General features: G+C 33.1%; 5 protein-coding genes across 11 annotated transcripts; 4 read left to right on the top strand and 1 right to left on the bottom strand.

Annotated features, from left to right (window-relative positions):
- The first annotated feature begins 89 nt into the window (after positions 1 to 89).
- Positions 90 to 4567, top strand: LOC106382023 (dirigent protein 24-like). Of its 6 annotated transcripts, none has more exons than XM_048754668.1 (3): positions 90 to 2384; positions 2810 to 2882; positions 4279 to 4567. In XM_048754668.1, the coding sequence occupies exon 1, from the start codon at positions 171 to 173 to the stop codon at positions 1107 to 1109; it is 939 nt and encodes a 312-aa protein (XP_048610625.1). In that variant the 5' UTR covers positions 90 to 170; the 3' UTR covers positions 1110 to 2384; positions 2810 to 2882; positions 4279 to 4567. The 6 variants fall into 6 exon arrangements, with proteins under 6 accessions (XP_048610625.1, XP_048610627.1, XP_048610623.1 ...); XM_048754670.1 differs by having other exon boundaries at positions 4238 to 4567; XM_048754666.1 differs by lacking the exon at positions 4279 to 4567 and adding an exon at positions 3288 to 4227.
- Positions 2811 to 4117, top strand: LOC125575396 (glutathione S-transferase T3-like). Its single transcript, XM_048755822.1, has 3 exons — positions 2811 to 2882; positions 3008 to 3012; positions 3496 to 4117. Exons 1-3 carry the CDS (start codon positions 2811 to 2813, stop codon positions 4115 to 4117), a joined length of 699 nt encoding a protein of 232 aa, XP_048611779.1.
- LOC125586038 (ethylene-responsive transcription factor 6-like) lies at positions 4299 to 6351 on the top strand. Its single transcript, XM_048755820.1, has 2 exons — positions 4299 to 4425; positions 5948 to 6351. The coding sequence occupies exons 1-2, from the start codon at positions 4299 to 4301 to the stop codon at positions 6349 to 6351; spliced, it is 531 nt and encodes a 176-aa protein (XP_048611777.1).
- LOC106378603 (aspartate--tRNA ligase, chloroplastic/mitochondrial-like) lies at positions 4745 to 8359 on the top strand. Its single transcript, XM_048754671.1, has 4 exons — positions 4745 to 6704; positions 6790 to 6870; positions 6938 to 6995; positions 7097 to 8359. Exons 1-4 carry the CDS (start codon positions 6645 to 6647, stop codon positions 7264 to 7266), a joined length of 369 nt encoding a protein of 122 aa, XP_048610628.1. The 5' UTR covers positions 4745 to 6644; the 3' UTR covers positions 7267 to 8359.
- A 7326-nt stretch (positions 8360 to 15685) lies between these two features.
- LOC106382025 (dof zinc finger protein DOF3.6) lies at positions 15686 to 17882 on the bottom strand. 2 transcript variants are annotated; one of them, XM_013821982.3, is made up of 3 exons: positions 17562 to 17882; positions 16092 to 17010; positions 15686 to 15972 (listed from the first exon to the last, which is right to left on the bottom strand). In XM_013821982.3, exons 1-3 carry the CDS (start codon positions 17613 to 17615, stop codon positions 15905 to 15907), a joined length of 1041 nt encoding a protein of 346 aa, XP_013677436.1. In that variant the 5' UTR covers positions 17616 to 17882; the 3' UTR covers positions 15686 to 15904. The 2 variants fall into 2 exon arrangements, with proteins under 2 accessions (XP_013677436.1, XP_022566925.1); XM_022711204.2 differs by having other exon boundaries at positions 15686 to 17010; positions 17562 to 17878.
- Positions 17883 to 21962: the final 4080 nt, after the last annotated feature.

The following is a 21962-nucleotide window of genomic DNA, read 5'->3' as shown; positions in this document are numbered from 1 at the left end:
TTGAAATCCATTCCTCAACTAAACAATGATAAGCAAAGGCGAGGACAACAACTCCACTACATCATCGATCTCGTGATCTTCCAAGCTTCCTATATAAACAAACCCAATAGAGCATAGAGAATAAACACAAACACACAATACATAACCCAAAACCAAATAAATACACAACAATGGCTAAAGCTTTTAGCCTAACGATCTTGACCTTCCTCTTGATAGCCTCAAATGTGTACTCCGCTAGACTTCTCGATGAGGTCGAACCTCAGCCGCAATTAGTCCCTGCCACACCGGAAGAGGAGGATGAAAATCCACCAGTCGCAACAACAACTCCAACAACAACACAACCTCCACTACCAATTCCCCTTCCAGGACAAGCCACGGGGGGACATGTGCCTGTCCTAGAGTTCTTTATGCACGACGTTCTAGGCGGGTCACACCCATCAGCACGTGTAGTTACTGGGATAGTAGCACAAACCGAAGTGAATGGAATACCATTCTCTAAATCCAACAACAACATTTTTCCTGTAGATAACGCTGTACCACTTGTAAACGCAAACAACATCAACAATATAATCAACCCAAACACGGCTCCACTCCTCACAGGACTAAGTGGCTCTCAAGCCAACACCGTCATACAAAACACTAACGGTAACTCTCAAGGCTCCCTCAGCTCCAACAACCTTCCATTTGTAACCGCAGGTCAACTCCCTCCCGCAGCTGCACTTCAGCAGCTCATGTTCGGCACCATCACTGTGGTCGATGATGAGCTCACTGAGGGCCATGAGCTAGGATCTACGATTATCGGCAGAGCACAAGGGTTTTATATAGCTAGTTCTTTGGATGGAACTAGCCAGACCCTTTCCTTGACCGTGTTGTTCCATGGAGAGCATGATCATCACGACACGCTTGATGATGCCATCAGCTTCTTTGGAGTCCATAGGACTGCTGCTCATGCCTCGCATATAGCTGTTGTGGGTGGGACTGGGAAGTTTGAGCATGCTAAAGGGTATGCTGTGGTGGAGACACTGCACAACCAGGAAGACCAACATGTTACTGATGGTCGTGATACTATTCTCCATTTCAGCATTTATCTTACATACTACAAAGCTTGAAGATTAATGTCTCATTGTCTGAAAACTCTCCTTTACTTTATCTGTATGTTCTTACTAGTTTCATGTGTGACTTTCGCTGTGTTGTGAACGTTTAATGTAAAAAAAGTGTGTTAAATGAGAATCTCTATTTTCATTATCCAAGTTTCTATCTAAATACACAAAAGGCTAGTTAATACACTTTGGTGAGTATCGTCCGATTTAAATCTCAAAAACTTTAGGGTTCAAGATAAGAAAGAAAAAAATAATAACAGAGATTCTCCAATGTCGATTACAGATCCACATAGTCATGAGAACTCATGGACTTACCTTGTTAATGAAATTTGGGTGATTAAAAATTATTCGGAGAATTGTTTTCGTATTATTATTTTATTCATTTAATATTGAATTAGAGCTTGATCCACACATGCGGTGTTGATTTTACCTTTTTTATAAAAAAATTTATGAGATTTCTAAACATATAGGTTATTTTGATATTTTTAGGTTTCTACGTTCCTACTCGAACCCGGAATAATCTGATTGGAACCCTGTTCGAAAATTTATAACATCCAAACAAAATTTAATATTAAAACCCTAAAATTCGATACCCAAAAAACCGTTCTGTACCTGAACAGATACATCTGTACCTGAACAGATACATAGATGCCTATGTCTAACTGATTCTGTAAATAAATAAAAAATTCTTCGTTTGAATTCTTGTCATGGATGAAGCAATTTCATCTAGAGCTGTGAAATAATAATGGTTTACACGTAAAATAAATGATCTCAAATTATTATGGTAATTATAATTAATGAAGTAATTAGTAATTGGTAAGAGAAGCTCCAACAATATATCCAAGACACTTCTAAGACAGTATCCATCTAATTTTAAGGGTTTTAATAAAATCAAAAACATGAAAAATAGTTAGAGGTGTCTCTAATTGTAGATGTTTTTGGAGCTATATCCAAAGGAAACGTGTCCATCTCTCAGTTGTTGAGTGTTTTAAACAAGGGGAAAAAATTAATATGGTCCGAGTTCTCTCTCTCTTTCGCGGAATTTTTTTTGGCTCTCTCTCTCTCTTGGGTTTGCGATTCAGACGGCGAATCAATTCATGTAGCCGCCGGTTGTATATGCAATCCACCGCCGGTTGAGCAGAGAATCCAACGCCGGAAGCATCCTTTCACCACCGCCGGCTTCATCAACGGAGAAATTGGTGGAATCTGAGGCTTGATTGTTTCAGATTTCTGAGTTGAAATCGAAGAGATTTCGAAGCAGGAAGCTTCTTCATTCTTCTCTAGGTACGATTCGAGGTTTATAATGTGTAGATTCGTCTATTTAATCTGTTGAATCTAGAATAGGGTATTTTGATTTTAGGGTTCCTAAGATTGTAAATCAGGATTCTTGGTTTAAATGCGAAATTAGGGTTATTAACATCAATAATTAGGATATTTATTTGTTATTAGCTATTATCAACATAATTAGGATGTTGATTCTTGAATCCGATTTGCATTCTATGATCTCTTGTTGTGTTTTATAGTTTTCAATGACATTAGCTGTGATCAATGGTTGTAGGCTGTTAAATCGGATCACTTCTCCTTAGCTGTGATCAATGCTTGGTTATTTCACTCTGAAAATGTTTGGTTGATGTTAAAGTAGGACTGTCTACATTAAAATCGTGTTCTTATTCATGTCTATATTTTTTTATGTATTTATGGCTGTTGAGGATGGGGCTAATGGAGAAGCTAGAAGTCTGTGTGGAGAGAGCTACTACGGAAGCTAAATTTCAGCCTTCCAAGGTAATTTACTGAGACTGCTTCTTTAAATTCTTCTAGGACTTGTTGGTTGTTAGATGTTAACTAGTTGGTTGTTAGTTGGTAGTTTGCTTTAAGTATGGTTGTGATCAATGCTTGGTTGTTTTTAGATTTGGTAAGTCTTTATTGCTAACACCACACACTTTAAACAATTTAACATACTCACACTTGTTATAAATGAATGCAACAAACTCACACTAAAACACAACTCGTCCTTCTTCATCTATTTCTCCTTTTCCGAAAACTACTTCACTCTCTCATTCTCCTTTCTCCACCAGAAAGTAGGAATGGATTCTTCAAATCCATCTACTCAATCTTCAGGTTATTTGGATCTGTTAAATAGCAACCATTATGAACCTATCTCACCAAGTGTAGCTCTTGGATCTTCAGAACTTCCTCTCTTTAGTTCTCAGTGGACAAATTCTCGAAGCCAAGATGCATAGACAACTGAAGACAAAAGAGGGAGAAGGAATTGGTCACAGAAGGAAGATTTGGTGCTCATAAGTGCTTGGCTTAACACAAGCAAGGATCCAATTATAGGGAATGAACAGAAGGCGGACTCCTTTTAGAAAAGAATTGGAGCTTACTTCAATGAAAGTCCTCAGCTTGTTGGTATGCCACAAAGAGAGGTTGGCAACTGTAAGCAAAGGTGGTTCAAGATCAGTGACCAAGTCTCCAAGTTTGTTGGCTCTTTACGTGCTGCAACAGGTCAGCAGTCAAGTGGGCAGAATGACAATGATGTCATGAAGCTTGCTTATGAAATCTATCACAATGATTACGCTGCCAAGTTCACACTTGAGCATTGTTGGAGGGTGCTAAGATATGAACAGAAATGGCTATCAAATTTTGGGACAGAGAATAGCACGTCAAAAAAAAGGAAGGGTGAAGATGGTTCTCAAGCTTCTGTCCAGTCATCAAACCATGGAGATCGAGAAGAGGCTCGTCCTAAAGGTGTGAAGAAGGCAAAGGCAAGGTTGAAGGCAAAAGAGATGGAAGCAACCAGCACCAAGCCTATGGAGAAGTTGCAAGACATGTTTGAGATAAGGAAGCAGGATCATGAACTGAGGAAGCAGGATCTTGAACTGAAGAAGCAGGACTTTGAAATGAAGGAGAAGCTTAATAAGCAACATATGTTGGAGACTCTCCTTGCAAAAAAAGAGCCTCTTAGTGAGAGTGAAATATCTTTGAAGAACAAACTAATAAGTGATATATTGTCATAAGTTCCCGTGAGTCTTATCTTGTTGTTGTTTGTTGAGTCTTATGTTTTAAAAGTCACTCTGAATGATGTATTTTCACTATCTATGCACTTGAGTCAGTATGTTAGTATGCACTTTTTACAGGTTCTTGTGGTTGGATTGAGATGAGTATGCACTTGTTACAGGTTCTTGTGGTTAGATTGAGATGACTATGCACTTGTTACAAGTGCACTCGTCAGCTTGGATACGAGGCAAGGGACACATCTCTGCTTATGGTGAAGGCAAGGAGATGAGTCTCACTGGCAAACACGAGACTGCTTTTGGAGAGTCTTGTAATCTCAAAAATGTTCTTGTCAAGTTATGTTTTTTTTTTTTTGCTAAGTAGTCAAGTTATGTTCTCTTGTACACAAAGCTAATAAAATGTTGTGGTTCAAAAATTATAAGTTTTTTAATTATATAGTGTAATGCAAGTAATCTATTATTACAAATTTTTAAATTTTTGAAATTTAGAACCTTTCATTGGTTCTACCATTGGAGATGTTAAAATTAAGGAAGTATCTAAAATGTTTAATTTTATTAATTTTACTTAAAAAATTGATTTAGAACTCTAATGAAGGATCTATCGTTGGAGATGGTCTAAGAGTGAAAAAAGAACGTAAAAGATGTAATAAAACATTTTAAAATAGGTAAGTTTTATTTTGTACTTTCGTAATAAACGAAGCCGAATTATTAGAAAATACAATAAATGAAGTAGTTAAGATTAGTTAAAAAGAGAATGCAAAAAATATGTAAAGATCACTTAAAATTAGGAAAGTAATACTCCATCCGTTCCACAATGATAAACTTTCTAGTATTTTCAAACATATTAAGAAAATACATTAAACTACCATAATAAATATATCGTTTCTTGTAATTTTCAATTTTCAATAACTTTTAAACATTAGTAATTCAATAAAGTCAATTAATTTTTTTGAAGTTTACAATTTTTTCATAGAAAACACAAAAAATACATTTTTCTGAAACAATTTTTTTTTAAAAAAAATCTATCATTAAAGAACGGAGTGAATATTTTATATTTCAGTTTTAATAGAATAGATATACTATTAGTACATTTTTCCACTGATCAGCGGGAACAAAATATATAAATTATATTTAAACCGACGTCTAGACCCAGAAATGTTAATTTTCTCTGGCTGGTTCATTTTTAATCGATTCAGCTAAAATCAAAATGTTTCAAATGGGTTTGGTATTCTAGGCGACTAGGTGGTCGACTTCTATAGAACCATGATGGTAAGCATATATAAACCACGATAGTTAATTAAATTTCAAGAATGATGTTGATCTGAAGCTAACCCAAGAACCAAGATGATAGCTTTGACTGTTAATCAAAGGTTTAGAACTGAGAATTAAAACACACGTAATTTGTTTGGCAATTAATTGAGATTGCCTATTTTTTGTTTTTTCATTGACTTAAATAGATAAAAGTACAAGAAGCAAATGATGGAGCCTCAACTTAACTCCTACTAACAAGGAAACATGGGAAATGGAAGAGATGGTTTCCGTAATAGAGGGAAAGACCATTTCTCTTCTTATTTGCAACTGAAACATATCTATATTATACTATATTAAAAGGGATATATGAGCTCCATTGAGCCTATCCACCTCAGCATGGAAAATCATCCAATAGGATGAGTTCTTTTTGCCATGTCATTCGTTCGCCGTGTCATTCGTTCATTCACACAACACACGGACCTCTCCGTTTCGTCTTCCTCCCATTACACCACTTCTGATTCTCCTTCGCTTCCATATCTAAGTCTCATAAAGTTCATTTACTTATCATAAAGTCTCATCTAGCATCGAGCGAATCATCTTTCACGTTTCAATCGAATCCACGCGGTGTTTCTGGTTCAGCCTCGAGATCGAACCGAAAACCGCCGTTGAAGATCGAGCCGCCGAACAGAACTGAGTGGATCCAATTCGCAACCGCAAATCCCCAGCCAGAGCAGCTTCCCGTACATGTGTCCGCGGAAGAGAAGATGCATTACAGAGGAGTGAGGATGAGGCCATGGGTGAAATTCGCGGCGGAGATCCGAGATCCGAACCGTCGGGGAACTAGGGTTTCGCTCGGGACGTTTGACACGGAGATCGAAGCCGCTAGGGCTTACGACCAAGCAGCGTTTAAACTTCGAGGGTCTAAGGCCATTGTGAATTTCCCGCTTGAGGTAGGGACGTGGAATCAACACGCTGACGTTGGATAGAACAAACGGAAGCGAGACGGAGAGGAAGAACATACTTTTACGACAACCCGTTGCACCGGAGAAACCGTTCTCTCCAACCACCACCTTTCCCCGCCGATCTCGCCGACGTCCATCGCTCATCTCGCGAGAAAGCAAACAATCGAATCTTTACTTTCTTACTCAACCTATATTAAGAGGCTTGAGGTCCGTCAATTCATATAATGAGATTAATAGCCATTTTATGTTGTTTGCTAATATGAAAAATGTCTCTTTAGGCATTACATCATCCATTCACAGCTCCTAGGCCTGAATATATGGATGACTTACCTTCTGCACGAGCTCTTGCCTATGACATGGTCTATAATGGCGTCGAGGTACATAAACAGCTTGGCCATTTTACTTTTTCATGGAACAATGTTTTTGGAGATTGTTTTGATACACTGTCTTGATGTGTACTAGATTGGTGGAGGAAGTTTAAGGATATATAAGCGGGATGTCCAAGAAAAGGTTCTAGAGATCATTGGCATCTCAGCTGAAGAGGTTAAAATCACTTTGTTTGATTGATTATTACAGAAAAGCTTTTTCTCATGCTGTTTTCTACAAACAGGCTGAAGCAAAGTTTGACTATCTTCTGGAGGCTCTTGACATGGGTGCTCCTCCTCATGGTATGTCAATAACTTGATGCCACTCTTGTGATGATGATGATGATGATGATGAACAAGATTGTTCAAGCATGGTTGATGAGCATCTGGTATATTGTTTGCAGGTGGAATTGCTAATGGATTAGATAGGACGGTAATGATGCTGGCAGGTGCGAGTTCCATAAGGGATGTAATAGCTTTCCCAAAGACAACCACTGCGCAATGTGCACTAACCAGAACTCCCTCGGAAGTCGATCCAAAGCAGCTCCAAGATCTCTCCATCCACACCAACTAATAGCGATCTCATCACAAGCATCATTTATGTCTTTAATGCTATGAGAAGAGGAGTAAGTAGAGATGTGGTAGTGGTATATCTCACCTTTACTAACCTGGTTCATGTGATTGATTACACATGAAACTCATCACTTGCATCAAATTCTCTTTACTTTTTTTGGTTTTGTTTTATTATTCTGACAAAGTCTTCTTGCAGACTAAGGTATTGGTTTAGAGCAAAGGGAAAGCTTTCTGATGACCAAGCCTTGCATCGGTAAGTACCTCCACCATCTACTTCATATGTGTAAATCACCTGAACCATAGCTATTATTCGTTTGGTAACATCCCTCTCAGCGTCTAAAAAAAGCAACAGTCACTGGAGACGAGTGAACTGATGGTGTTTATAGGATCATTGATTGATAAATTTAGATCATAGTTGAGACTCTTAAAATATCATCAGACTTTTTAAATAACATTGACAAATCTATAGAATGTTGTTCTTTCTGAAAGTTGGATTTATTTGTGCATAGCAAATTGATAATCTGACAAGCCACGTTGTTATACAGATGTGTTGTGGCATTTGCTTCGGATTTGATATTTGCAAGTATCAGTTTGAACCCTCGCCGTATAGCTGGTGAATTCTTCTTATAACAAATTGCTGACAGAATTCGTAAGTAAATAATAATAATTGCATCTTCCAATTTCGAATGATAAGTCGTATTGTTCTAAAAAAATTCAAAAGCCTTGCAAAACTTAAGATCAAAAGTCTTGAAGGAACGTAAATTGGAAATTCCTGAAAACACAAGAACCATATAAACGATGAAAATATTTTTTAAATACATAACTCATATATCGTTTTGATAACCTAATAAAATAGAAATTAAAATATATTGTAGTATAATTACATATAAACTACAAAATTAAGAATTTCACTATAGATGGGATGAAGCTGCTCTCGACAAATCTGATAAAACTAAAGAAGGTTAGTAATCAATTTTTGAAAAATCATAGATTATTTTTTTCATTGAATTATTTGTATGCTATACCAAGAATCATATTTTAGTATTTGTTTTAACTACATATAATAGAATTAACTAAATATAAATTAACTAAACTTAAAATAAAAATAGATTTGTTTTCTGAAATTATTTTAAGAATATATATGTATATATCTAAAATCTTAGACTTAGATAGATTTTTCTATCTATCTATTTTGGTTACTTACAATTAATAAATTTGTATAAATAATTGTATAGTTATCAAAAATTAAAACTAATTTTTTAAAAATTGTTGATATATAAAATACTAAAGATTTAACGATTAAGTATTTATTTAAGTATAGAATTTTGTTTTTTTAAGTTTAGTTATGAAGTTGTATAATTATATTAAAACAAAACAATATTTCGAAATTGATTATCATATTCGAATATATTTATTTTAGTGATGATGTATGAATTATTATCACAATTTAAAAATTTACTAAAAAAACAATATCAACATGAATTGTAATATATGAGTTATTACCTTAACCAAAATTATAAATTAACATTAAATATAATTATATATGTCATATTTAGCTATACAATGTGTCATCAATATTAATAGCCATGTCAATATTACATAATGCCAATATTCTGCTACATAAACCCCAAATCCCCTAACTCCCGTTAAGTAGCCAAATTCATAAATATACTTATTCGACAAAACGAAAAACTTTAAAATATTTACTAATCCGACCATGCACAAGCATCCATTCCCTATTCCATCGCGATAGGATAACAATGCAACCAACTCCTCAAAAAAAAATCAAGCTCTTTTGCAAAAAAAATAAAATAATTTTAACACCTAAAATTTTTTGTTTCCAAACTTCTACAGGGAACACACATAAAAAGAAAAAGATGACGGATCACGCAACAAACCAAAAGGTGTGTCATGACTCCTAAGATATAGTATTTCTTTATTCAAAATCATACTATTTTAAATTATGAATGTATTTCGTAGTCCACCAGATATGCAATCCACCAGCGTTCAAACCAAAGTTTTATGATTGTAAGTTTAAGTGAATTATAATAATATATTCTTTTTTTTTGTAACTGATAAAATAATATATTATTCACAGTATCTTTTCATAACTAATTGAGTTATCAAACTTGATCGCATAGGTGGCTTTGATAAGTGTGACCTTTATGGTGTACAATTCTTTTCAACCTAAAAATATTATTGTTCCTCAATATCTTTCATTCTGCTTGACTGCAACAAAATATTGTCTTATCTGTTTTTCTTCCTTTAAACTAATTTATTATCATCTATTTACTGACATTTTAATCCATCCACCTATGTCAAAAACTTATAGAAAATGTTAACTTCCAAACAAAACATAATTGAACTTATCAAATAAATTCTTAATAATATTAAAAATTGTTACTTAATAATTTCTTCAACCCCCATTTTCCGCGCGTAGCGCGGACAAAGACTCTAGTAACATTAAAACAAATAAAAGAAAGACATACATATTGATTACATGTTTTTCCGGTATGGCATCTTGGTTCGGTTTGATTTTCTGCAGTTTGGTTATGTGGTCTCATCACAAGACCATAAATAAACATTTTATGTGGATATACATACATGATACATTCATATAACTAAAACGCCACACGACCGGTCGATGTATGAGCGTCAGTTTTCTATCATCATTATTTATACAAAAGCAATGGGGACCACGTACGTATAGTATAACGTACCAAAAGGAGCGTCAACACTCCTTTTTTTGGCTTTCTCAGAGCATGATTATCCTAAATCTCCTTTTAGGGTCTCTTGTGATTTCTTTAATAGTATTAGGTAATAAATGTGAGGTTAAGAAATTTAATCAAGAGATCCCAAAATTTAGCGTCTCCAATGCAAGTCTCTTATTTTTGAGTTCTTCCGGTGTCTTCTCCTTCTTGGAACTCTGAAACATCCGGTGTCTTCTCCTTCTTGGAACTCTGAAACATCAAATTGAGTGTAGCCATCTCGTTCGTCTTGTACTATCATATTGTGGAGTATGATACATGTTCTCATAATCTTCCCAATTTTGACTTTATCCAAAAAAAGTGCCGGATTTTTAACTATGGCAAAGCGAGCTTGCAAGACTCCAAAAGCACGCTCGACATCTTTGCGGACAGCTTCTTGCCGTTGAGCAAATAAAACTGCTTTCGGTCCTTGTGGTATTGGAATAGATTGGATAAAAGTTGTCCATTTCGGATAAATACCATCGGTGAGATAGTAAGCCATATGATACTCTCTTCCATTGACAAAATAAGTGACTTGCGGAGCTTGACCGTTTATTATGTCATCAAAAACATGTGAGCGATCAAGAACATTGATATCATTTAAGGTACCTGGAGGTCCAAAAAACGCATGTCATATCCAGAGATCGTACGATGCAACCGCCTCTAAAACGATTGTTGGTTTACCCGAACCACGAGAATATTGCCCTTTCCAAGCGGTGGGACAATTCTTCCACTCACAATACATACAATCGATGCTTCCTATCATCCCGGGAAATCCATGATACTCTCCAATATCAAGTAGACGTTGAAGGTCAGCCGGTGTTGGTCTTCTTAGGTACTCATCGCCGAATAAATTTATTATTCCTTCCACAAAATTTTTGACACATAACCGAGTTGTAGTTTCACCGAGCCGGAGGTATTCGTCGACCGTATCAGCCGCAGTACCATACGCCAAAACACGAATGGCTGCAGTACACTTTTGGAGGGGAGAGAGACTCATCCTTCCGAGACCATCTTTCTTTTGCCGAAAGTATTGAACTTCGTTCGAGACTCGATCAACAATGTGCATGAACAATGGCTTGTTCATTCTAAAACGTCGTCGGAAGAAATTTTCAGGATACGTTGGAGTTTCACTGAAATAATCATTCCATAAACGAATATGCCCTTCTTCACGATTTCTTTCGATATAAGCTCGTTTTTTTCTTTGTTTCCTTGCTTCTTCTTGATTACCAACGATTAAATTCTCTAAAGTTTGATCAATATATTGATCAAAATATTGATCAAGTGTATCGTATCATCAAGTGATTCTTCAAAAGGGTTTTGAGAAAAAGATGCCATATTTGTGATCCAAAAGAGAAATTAAGCTTGAATAATGATTATGAGAAATAAAAAGAAGAGAAGATGATATTGTTTTTGTAGTTGATTAATAATCTTGTTTTTATAAGAAGACTCGACTCTTACATGCAACTCTTTATATTATGACCTCCACATTTTTGGTAGTCCTTCGGTCGGTGGAATCTAATTTCGTTAGATGACAGATATTTTATTTCTGGAAGGTTTAACAAATTTAGCAATTCTGATCCTAAAATAACCATGAATTTTTAATTACATGATTTTCTTTTTATTACGTCACATGCATATTCTAAACTCTTTGGCATTAAGCACGTTTAACTGTAGTTCTTTTAACCGTGGGTACCTAGGTTGCATGGAAGCGGAAACAGATACACGGAAACGAAACGTTTCGAAACGTGGAAACGTGGAAACGTGATTTTTGAATTTTGTTTGCTTTGGAAACGTTTTAGAAACGTCTTTAAGTATAAATAAATATATATATATATATATATATATATAATATGTGAATTCATTTTACTATGTTTAGTATATCTAAGAACACAAAAACCCAATGCTAAATGCAGAGGCGTATAATAAATAGATATGAACATCATGAGCTGTCCCGCAATAAAACCATAAACAATAATAGACATTCTATTTAATCATACCAATATGAAATAAGTCATCATTAAACATCAAAGTCATACAAAATCAAAATAACAAAATCTGAATAATTGAATATTAAATAATTTAACTAAAGATAAAAATCATAACATCAAGTCAAAGATCACGAACATCATCTTTAATCTCATCTTCATTAGCTCCATCAAACATGATTGCTTCCAACTCAGGTTTATTAAGAGAAAGATCCTCAAACAACTCAAAGTCTCCCAAGATTAATCTCATACATTGAATCAAATTGATCACTTCTAACATCCCACATATGATTGGGACTATCCTTGTCTGAAAGAACATAGAAGATGAAGATTATTATGCACAAATACCAAAACAGAATCACGAGTTTCCAAAATAGAAACGTAAGTTTCCATCACGTTTTCAATATGAGATTTTCAAGAAACGAGTTTTTAATAAGTTTCCGCGAGATTCTGATTCCGAAACGTTTCCGAAAAAACGGATCTTCGGGCAAGTTTCCATGCAACGTAGGTGAGTACTGCAGTACATGCAGCCACTTTCGTCATCAGTTTTTTTTTAATTGTAATTGACACTTTCGTCATCAGTTTAGCTTTTGATTCACCAAGATTCTATTTTATTTCATACGTGATGCTCAAAAAAGATAATATATATATATATATATATATATATATATATATATATATTTTGTTCTGAAAACAAAATTTGGTCTGATCATATGATCGGATATGATTGTTACCATATTATTTATCTATGTATTAAAGTTGTTATGCTATAATAGCATATTAGATTTTGACCTGCACGTCTGTGCGGGTATTTATTCTTACAGTTATATATATCAATATTTTTATATAATTTAGTGTATTTGTTTTACATTTATCGGTATTAAATATTTGTTTAATATAACATTTATACAACAAAGTTTTTATTTCTATGAGTAATTTAATTTTATTTATCTATTGAACTGTCAATTAGATTAGTGTTTATAATTTATCTTAGTAGATTCGCATTGGCATATAGTTGTATAACATATGCATGAAATAACATATTTAAACAGCCATTTTTATTAATATCTTTTAAAAATTGATTATTTACATGGATTTGTAAAGTTTTATTTATTAGTAATAAATATTAAGGAATATTCTATGATACTATAAAGAATATTGTGTTGAACAATTATCTCATCTGCTTAAGGTGAAACATATAGGTAATGAAAGATTATAAGTGAACTTAAGAAACTTTCATTTACATTAATATTTAGGGACTATTCGTTATTAGCTAAAAATCAATAGAAATATGAACTACATATAAAATATGTTATAAGTTATGTTATATCAGAAAACTTAAGTTAATTGATTTATTATTTCAGTTATATATAAATCTATGTAGGATTTATATTAGTCTATTTGACACATCGTACATTTATCATAGTTTCAAATTGGGCCAATGGGTATGTCTCGTAAATGTAATTAATAGGCCCAATATGATAAGAAATATTAGATTATGTCAAATTGGTTATGTAACACTATGAGATCATATATAGTTTTTGGAAAGTTTACGTATAAGATTTATAAAAGGTATCTAAGTTATTTTCATTTTTACTATCGGTTCTATTATTAATTAATGTATACCATAGTGTGTTTGGAAAGAATACATAACTGCATTAAAATTTGATATATTTTGGTATTACTATAAGACTATTCTGATTTCTGATTTTTTTATTAGTTTTTCTTATAAGAATTAAAAGATTAATTTGTAGCTTTTTACGTTTTTGGTAGAGCTAAATTTTAGGAAACAGGGTGTTATACATTAACCATGTCATAAATAATAGGAATATTTTTAGGAAGTAAAGAATATTGTGACAATTACAATCATAAAATTGTGATTTCTAGTTTTATTTATTAGATTTTCTTCTGTGAACTAAAATATTTGGAGCCTTTTACAGTTGTGGTAGAGCTAAATTTTAGAAAATGGAGAGCTATACATTAATCATATTATAACTATTAAGAATACTTTAGGAAGTAAAGAATATTCTGAAAATTTAATCGTTAAATTTTGTTTTTATAATATCTCCTATATATTATGTGGAATTTATGAAGTTTCTGAGTAATTTTTTCAAAATGTACGTTTATTTTAAGAACCATTGGTTATACTAAGAAAAATGAGAGACTAAAATCTATTTACTTCCAAGCTTAAAACATATGATATTTAATATCTATGGTTTAAACATGAAATTAGTATACCCATAAACCAATATTCTTGACATGTTAACAGTTGTATCTAAAAAACTGAAACACAAATCAACCACCAATTCAATGAAACATTAACACAATTTACGAAATCACCAATTCAATAAAACACTAATACTAATTTACGAAAAGCCGACAACCATTATAAATGGTGTTAGATTTTTCACACCATTTTTTTTGGTATGAGAACAATAACGAACAACTCTATTATTTTGTTGTACATTATAGATGCAATAAACTTAAAGTCATGGTTATTTATACAGTGTGATCATGTCGAGAATTGTAATATATAGACAGAAGACAAAAACGATTTGCTTGATAAATATGGTTAAGTCATTAGGAAGTTTATATATTACACTCAAGTCTGGGGTTCGAATCCCAGACTATGCAATTTACTGCAGATTACAGGAAATCCAGGTTTCAAGTCCCGGAGAGAGCGATTTATTAAACAATTATGCAGACTACGGAAGAAATGCTTACAAGGGATCTTCAACATGGTGCAAGTAAATCTTGTCAGGCGTGGATCTTCATAGGACGGCTCAGGTGATGCAGTTAGGCGTAGATCTTCATAAGGCAGGTAGTATTGTCGGTTGTCGAATCATCTATGTAATATTTCTCATATCATAATTGTAAGATCATAATAAATCAGCGTTAAAAAATAAAAATATGGTAATGTCATATTAGAAAGTTTAATGAGATACCTACATAGAAGGCATGTTATATTTAACGGAAAATATATAACTGGTTTGATTATTATTAGGCTTTATGATTCATTTTAATGTCAGTGGCAGTCCTTTGTAAATATTTAGGAAAGGTCAGGGTTAAGTTCTAATTGTACTTCTGTTTTAATAGATTAGATTAGCAGTTTTGTTAAAGTTTTTTTCAATTAAATAAATTGGATACATCTTCTTAAAACCAGGCTCTGCTTCGAATTCTAATAGCATGTTTTCTTTCGGTGAACCTACATATTTAATTGTTCTAGTGAAAACTTCGTTCTTAACTTGTAAATCATATAAAAGCAATGCTTAAAACACAACTGATAATAAAAATTCGTAAGCTTTTTTTTTAAATGCAAACCAATTAAATTGCGTTTCACAATTTAGTCCAATATTTTTTTTGGTCAAACAAAGGGAGTTTCTATTTTTCTTCTTTCAAATGTTTTTCTATGAAAAAAAAAGAAAAAGGAAAAAGACAACATTTTTTAAGAATTAAAAAAGAATCAGAATATAAGTTGGACCAAAGAAGTATATCATCTCCTCAAATATATAAGCACTAATGGAAGAGTCGTCTCTCAATTAGCATATCTATATTCGACATTACTTATTTTGATCATGAAATTCACAACTCACTTCCGTTTGACATATATATTACATGCTCTATATACATCAACTGAGAATTCCATAGATTTTTCTTTTTAATGAGCATTTGATAGATTATTCAATGAACACACACAAACAAAAATCCATTAATACCAATTCCTTAATTCATACATAACCCACACATTTATATATAGCCAATAAAACCAATAATGATAATAAAAACATAATATCACCAGCAGCCAACCAATTAACATACTCTCACACTTTAAAGATCGTCTAAAAGATCAAAACGATAAACTTATAACCATACCTTTCCGTTGATCCCCAAAAATAGCCTTGGATCATGTATATAATAGCTCCATGGTTTGATATCTCCCCAGTAATATATAACTCCCATCACAAGGGATCCCTATACAACCCAACCAACAAAAGAATCATCAAGACTAGAGCTGAGTACTTAGAATGACAGATGACCTGTTGAGTTGTTGGAGGTGAAACCGGTCCAAGAACTATTAATGCTACTATTACCTCCCCATGATGTGTATTCATCATTCCCTGAGGGGTTTATGTTAATATTCCCCAAAAAGTTTCTAGATAAATTATTCACTCCGTTCCCATCCTTATCAAGATCCTGATCATTCTCTTCCGCCTTCACATTTCTAGGTTGTTCCATATCCATAAAGGGTTTAGACCTTAGCTGATTAGAATAATCACTACTCTCTTGTAGAGGATCAGCTTGGTTAACACCTTCATTGCCATCTAGTAATGGATACAACGCATTTGAAGATTGATCCAACTCTGAAGTGTTGCTCAAGAAAGGGAATTGCTGAGATTGTTGTAATGAAGACATTCTCCATGGATCCAACATCCCACCACTAGAACTCATCCCACTCATCTGAATACCGCTGAAATCCAATCCAATGTTGCTAGAGTTGTAACCTCCATGGCTTTGGAACGGAGGCAATATAGGCAAGTTGGAAGTAAACCCTGGGGCTTGACCGTAGCTAAGAAAATTGGTAGGGTTTGAGTAACTTGGGTTACAAGAAAGCGATGAACTAGTATTATTGTTATCAGCTGACACCACGACCGTGGATTTCGATCTCCCACCACCATTGGACTTGCTTCTCTTGTTCCTCCGGAAGCCTCCTCCAACAGGCACATTCCTCAGTGCACCACCACGTGTCCAATAACGGCGACATGTCTTGCAGAAATGGCGAGGCTGAGTAAGGTTGTAGTTGTTGAAGTAACAAAACTTTGTATTGGTGGAGTCACACCTAGGGCACTTTAGAGCTGCTTCAGGCAATGGGATTTTAGCGATCCGAGCGCGTTCCACCATTGAATTCACCCTGGCTTGGCTTGAGCCAGCCTGAGAAGCCGGGGGTGATGGTAAATTGAAATTAGGGTTCTGGTAAGAAGTGACACGGTCTTGCTGTTGTGTGTTACCTTGCTGCATATTAGCATAATACTAAGTTCTTAGGAATGTGATGAAGTAAAAACGCTTTTTAAAGAAACGACTTGAGCTTGAAACGTTGTTCGGAGACAAAAAAATATATACAATGAGAAAATGTGCAGATTTATAATATCTTTTCAACAAAGCTGCAGAAAGAAGATGGATTGTTAACTCAAACTAAAGTTATAGTAACTTTTATATATGATTTTTGTATAATCCAATGGCTGAAAAAGAAAAAGGTAAATGATAATACAAAGAAAAATTCATCCTATAATAGAATTAACTGGAACAAACAAAGACTTGCGTCTTGAAATTAATAAAAGGGCAAATAAATCATCATTATATAGTTCATAGCATATTCGAAAAGATAAGAAAAGGTTTTATCAATTAAGGAATATCTATAAGTATATACGGCGTCCACAAAGAAGAAGAAGCAAACAAGCTAGCAATTTTGTCAAAGAAAAAACTCATATATATATGTGTGTGATCGAACTTGGAGCAAAATATAAACGGATCAAGAAACATATACAGTATCCTAGATTCATTACCTGCTGCCAGTTGTGTGAATCGAACTGATTAACTGGAAGAGAAGAGAAATCCATCTTTGAAATGAGCTTGAAATGCTTTTTTAGGTTGCATATATGGTGGAAAATCACATCACATAAGAAAGAATTGATCCACGGGGAGAGAGGGAGAGGGAGAGAGATAGGAAGAGAGAAGGGAGGAGCTGAATGAGATAAAAAGAAGAGAATAAGTTTCCTTAGTTAATATATATAAATCTCTTTTTCCTATATCTATTCTCTTTTTTCCCCTTTCAGTGTTCATCATTCTCTTTAAGCTCTTGTTTCTTTTTGTTTTTCAACAAAAACCTTCTTATTTATTGCTAACCTTTTTTGGAATTAAGTGTTGATTAGAACAAGTTTTACTTTACTTATTTTTCCAAGTCAGTCATCTGTTGGGTCATTTTTCTTGTTTGTATCTCTATATATATTAATCAAATATGAATTGCTTCATGCATAAAATAGTTATCTTCAATATGTTTAAATATTTTACTGTATGAACGTGATAATTGTGCCTATACTATATGAAATTGTATATACATCATGTAGGTTTAAATTCGAATAGAGACTCAAAAATAATTTCTTTCAACAGCATATATTATTATACAGATTTGAGTTCACACGGTGACACATAAACAACATTAATATTAATAACACTAGTCTTTATAAGTATATAATTCATTCTTTCAATTTCAAAAACATGTTACTGTTGCATAAAATAGATAATGAAAAGTCTTTTGTGTTACAAATAAAAGATATATTCTACTGTTTCATTTATATAAAAGTCCAAAATTTGAACATATTAGGTGATAGGACGATTGCATATGTTATTTATAAAATACTAATATTAAAAAATATACATATGAATTGGTTTCAATAATAATTAAGATTTATTGATGTTATTATTTTCTCTTAATATATATAAACGTCACTAGATTAAGCTTTAAGCATTTACGAGATCAGTAGCACACAATTTTATATATCATTTTATTTTTAGATATTAGTGATATTATCGTGTTGTAGAAACAGAAACTACTACCAAAAATTTATAATTAATATATCAACTACACTTTAACAAAAAAAAAAATACATCAATTACATAATCATTTGTTCATATTGTTTTATATTTTTGTTTTTACAGATTCCTTATAACTTAAAATGATGATGTAGCCAATTACACTTTAAAACCTATATTTTACATATTATACTGTTGAAAGAACATAAGCATCTCACATATGTTTATGTTGGGACTTCTGAATAATATGAATTTACAGCAATTAGTTAAGATTATGCCTTTGAGCGATATGGGTCCCTATCTGCAATTGATCACATCACTTCACTACAACATTTGGTTCAAAAAAACATCATATATTGTATTGTGTATATTCCTTTTCAATCAATGAGCAAAAATCAAGTGAAATCTAATTAAGTTGATAGTCTGGTAGATAATTCACTTATCTTGTCCGATGCGATCCCAATTACTATAAGATAGTACATATTATATAATAGTATTTCATCAGAAAGTATATCTTTTAGATTAACATAACATAATGCAAAAAAATTTATTGTGTGAGAGAAACGATAAGGACAGAGAGTTTTCTTAGCATGTAAGCTTTTTATTTTCTTTTGTAAATGGTTACAGTGGTGCCCGGAAAGAGATGCGAAGAGCGAGAGTGGCCATGCAGAGAGAGAAACCCTAGGTACCTCCCTTCATTTTTATATTAAAAAGGTAACAAAAAAACAACGAGGGAGGCGAATAATTAGATTAATTAAAAATCAAAAAGATTTTGAAATACTAAAGAAACAAATAAAGGTGAATTGGTAGTGGGGTGGTCTTTGGTGGAGTTGTCAAAATCGAGTGTACCTTTGTTTTCCTCAGGTAGGACCCAAATTTCGTTTCTCATGGGATTATATTATGTAGTTTTTATCGTTTAACATTATTGTCATTGTAGTTTTTGTCGTATAAATATAATAACCTCTGCATATAGAGATTTTTAGAGTCCGAAAATTCAGTCTAAGAATGATGTTGGATTCTTTAAAAGTTAGGATTTCTAATGAACATTGATAATTTCTTTAGATCGCTAACACTAATAGCACTAAATGTGGTATGTTAGCGTTGATACGAAAGATGTTAATCACAAATAGTATATAGAGGAGAAAATGATTAAGTTTAAGTTTAAACTAGATTCTGATTTGCTTTCTGAAAATACAAGATTATTTTTTGTAAGACCCAATTAGATTCCAAATTCATTAATTTTCATATATATTTCAAATCACATTAAATAATTATGTGTTTTTTTTAAAAAAAAGGAGGATTTTTTTTTGTAAATTAATAATTAGTTTTATAGTTAGTTTTATGAGAAAATGATACATGTTTAGATGGCCAAATAACGAATAACATATATTGTAATTATTTTAATAATTTAAACTTATTTTCTAAATATTTCAAAAATTATTTTAGTGATGACACATCGTCATATCTCATATGTTAAAATATTTTTCAATTAATATATAAAGAATATGTGTTGTTCTATTTCTATAATGTTCTTTGATATGCATTGTTCAATAATCCTACTAAAATACTTTATATATTGTAACAAGAGTAAATTCATATGTTATACAAAAATCCATATGTTATGGAACCAAATTTATGTCTCTAGTCAAGAACTAATATAGAAATGATGCGTGCATGAGAAGAAAATATAGCTCAAATGTGCTGATTTGGGTAATTTGGAACACAAAACTAAAACTATGAAAGCATAAGCCAACAAATCAAATCATGATTGATTCGACAGGGATGTTTCTTTTTATTTCTTGAGACTTGTATGTAAGCCACGTAGACCCTAATAATATAGCTTACCGATAAAATTGATCAACTGGAAAGAAAAAAATCTCGATGATTTTTATGTTTGCATGAGGGGTACGTATGATTACGAAAGAGGAACATGTTGTAGGAAGGTGTCCCAGTCTTCCGCGTTTTCTAAAAGAAAGATTTGTGGTCCTGATTTGATACCAGACCTTCTTTTACATGGACCATGCTATAAGAGCATGCGCAACGGTGATACTTATTGGAGTCCTTAGCGAAAAAAAGATGACCATTCACGGGCTGTCACGTCGTGGGGACCCGCAAATAGTGCAAGGATTCACTAAGAAAGAGTCTTTATTTAAGAATTTTAAAGGTTGAATCTTTAGTTTTTGGTAGGGTCCACTGATTATTTAATTATTTTTTTCCTAAGGACTCCCACTTAAGGATTCCCGTTGCGCATGCTCTAAGGACACATAACATCAACACCGCTAACTACATAATTCAGAATCAAGAAATATCTAATGATTGTTACGAAAGTCAAAGAAAAAAGCAGCAGCCACCGCAATTGTTGAAAATATAAAGATGTGGGGTCCGCTGCACTATTTGCACAGTAAATTTCTTTCTATATATACGAACGTTTTCGTTCATTGTAAAACACGCCTCAATATCTTCTCTCTCTCTATAATAAGAAACTCTCTCTTCATATATCAGTGTTAAAATTTCTACGGGTATAAAATTTTGCCCCTATTAAAATTTTTGCGATACAATAAAATACAAGTTCTTTTTATAACACGTTATCAGCACGATCACTCTGCGATTCGGTAAAATTTATTTGTATCATTTATACCCTGTTATAATGGTCGGTATACCGCCTCTACTATTATTTATATCATGTTATAATGGCCGGAATACCGCCTATATTATTTAATAGTAATTTAATTTATTTATTGGTCGGCCGAACCGCCTTATATCCTGTTTATTATTTATTGGTCGGCCGAGCCGCCTTATATCCTGTTTATTATTTATTGGTCGGCCGAGCCGCCTTATATTCTGCTTATTATTTATTGGTCGGCCGAGCCGCCTTATATTCTGTTTATTATTTATTGGTCGGCCGAGCCGCCTTATATTCTGTTTATTATTTATTGGTCGGCCGAGCCGCCTTATATTCTGTTTATTATTAATTGGTCGGCCGAGCCGCCGTATAATTTATTTATTACTCTGCATTGATCGGCTGAGCCGTCGCATGATTTGTTGTCATAACATAAATATTTCATTGCCATAATTTTACTTTTATGAAATTTTATAGATTTGATTGACTGTTTAATACGATATTTTCAGACTGATTTTTAGTGCACTCGATTTAACCCCAACGGTCACAAAGAATTTTTTTCAAAAATTTCCCCTTTTCTCCAACGGTCATGAACAGTAATTTTCATCTATAAATACAACTCATTTTCACTCCATTTCATCATCCAAAACATTTCATCTTCTCTCAAAAATTTCAAATCGCTCTCCTCCGATTTCTCATTTCAAGAAAGATGATTCGCGCACTTTTGTTTTTATGTGCCATTTTTATTTGTTTT

This window comes from Brassica napus, chromosome C4 (assembly GCF_020379485.1).
Source record: "Brassica napus cultivar Da-Ae chromosome C4, Da-Ae, whole genome shotgun sequence".
Lineage (NCBI taxonomy): Eukaryota > Viridiplantae > Streptophyta > Magnoliopsida > Brassicales > Brassicaceae > Brassica > Brassica napus.
This window is presented reverse-complemented; position numbering and strand designations above follow the sequence as displayed.

What these genes read in the sequence shown, in the direction of transcription:
- LOC106382023 (XM_048754668.1), top strand. Translation starts at nt 171, where the DNA reads ATGGCTAAAGCTTTTAGCCTAACGATCTTGACCTTCCTCTTGATAGCC.
- LOC125575396 (XM_048755822.1), top strand. Translation starts at nt 2,811, where the DNA reads ATGGGGCTAATGGAGAAGCTAGAAGTCTGTGTGGAGAGAGCTACTACG.
- LOC125586038 (XM_048755820.1), top strand. Translation starts at nt 4,299, where the DNA reads ATGACTATGCACTTGTTACAAGTGCACTCGTCAGCTTGGATACGAGGC. An exon ending in GACTGCTTTTGGAGAGTCTT is followed by an intron (nt 4,426 to 5,947) that starts GTAATCTCAAAA and finishes AGTCTCATCTAG; the next exon opens with CATCGAGCGAATCATCTTTC.
- LOC106378603 (XM_048754671.1), top strand. Translation starts at nt 6,645, where the DNA reads ATGGATGACTTACCTTCTGCACGAGCTCTTGCCTATGACATGGTCTAT. An exon ending in TGGTCTATAATGGCGTCGAG is followed by an intron (nt 6,705 to 6,789) that starts GTACATAAACAG and finishes GATGTGTACTAG; the next exon opens with ATTGGTGGAGGAAGTTTAAG. An exon ending in TTGGCATCTCAGCTGAAGAG is followed by an intron (nt 6,871 to 6,937) that starts GTTAAAATCACT and finishes TTCTACAAACAG; the next exon opens with GCTGAAGCAAAGTTTGACTA.
- LOC106382025 (XM_022711204.2), bottom strand. Translation starts at nt 17,615, where the DNA reads ATGGATTTCTCTTCTCTTCCAGTTAATCAGTTCGATTCACACAACTGG. An exon ending in ATTCACACAACTGGCAGCAG is followed by an intron (nt 17,011 to 17,561) that starts GTAATGAATCTA and finishes GCTAATATGCAG; the next exon opens with CAAGGTAACACACAACAGCA.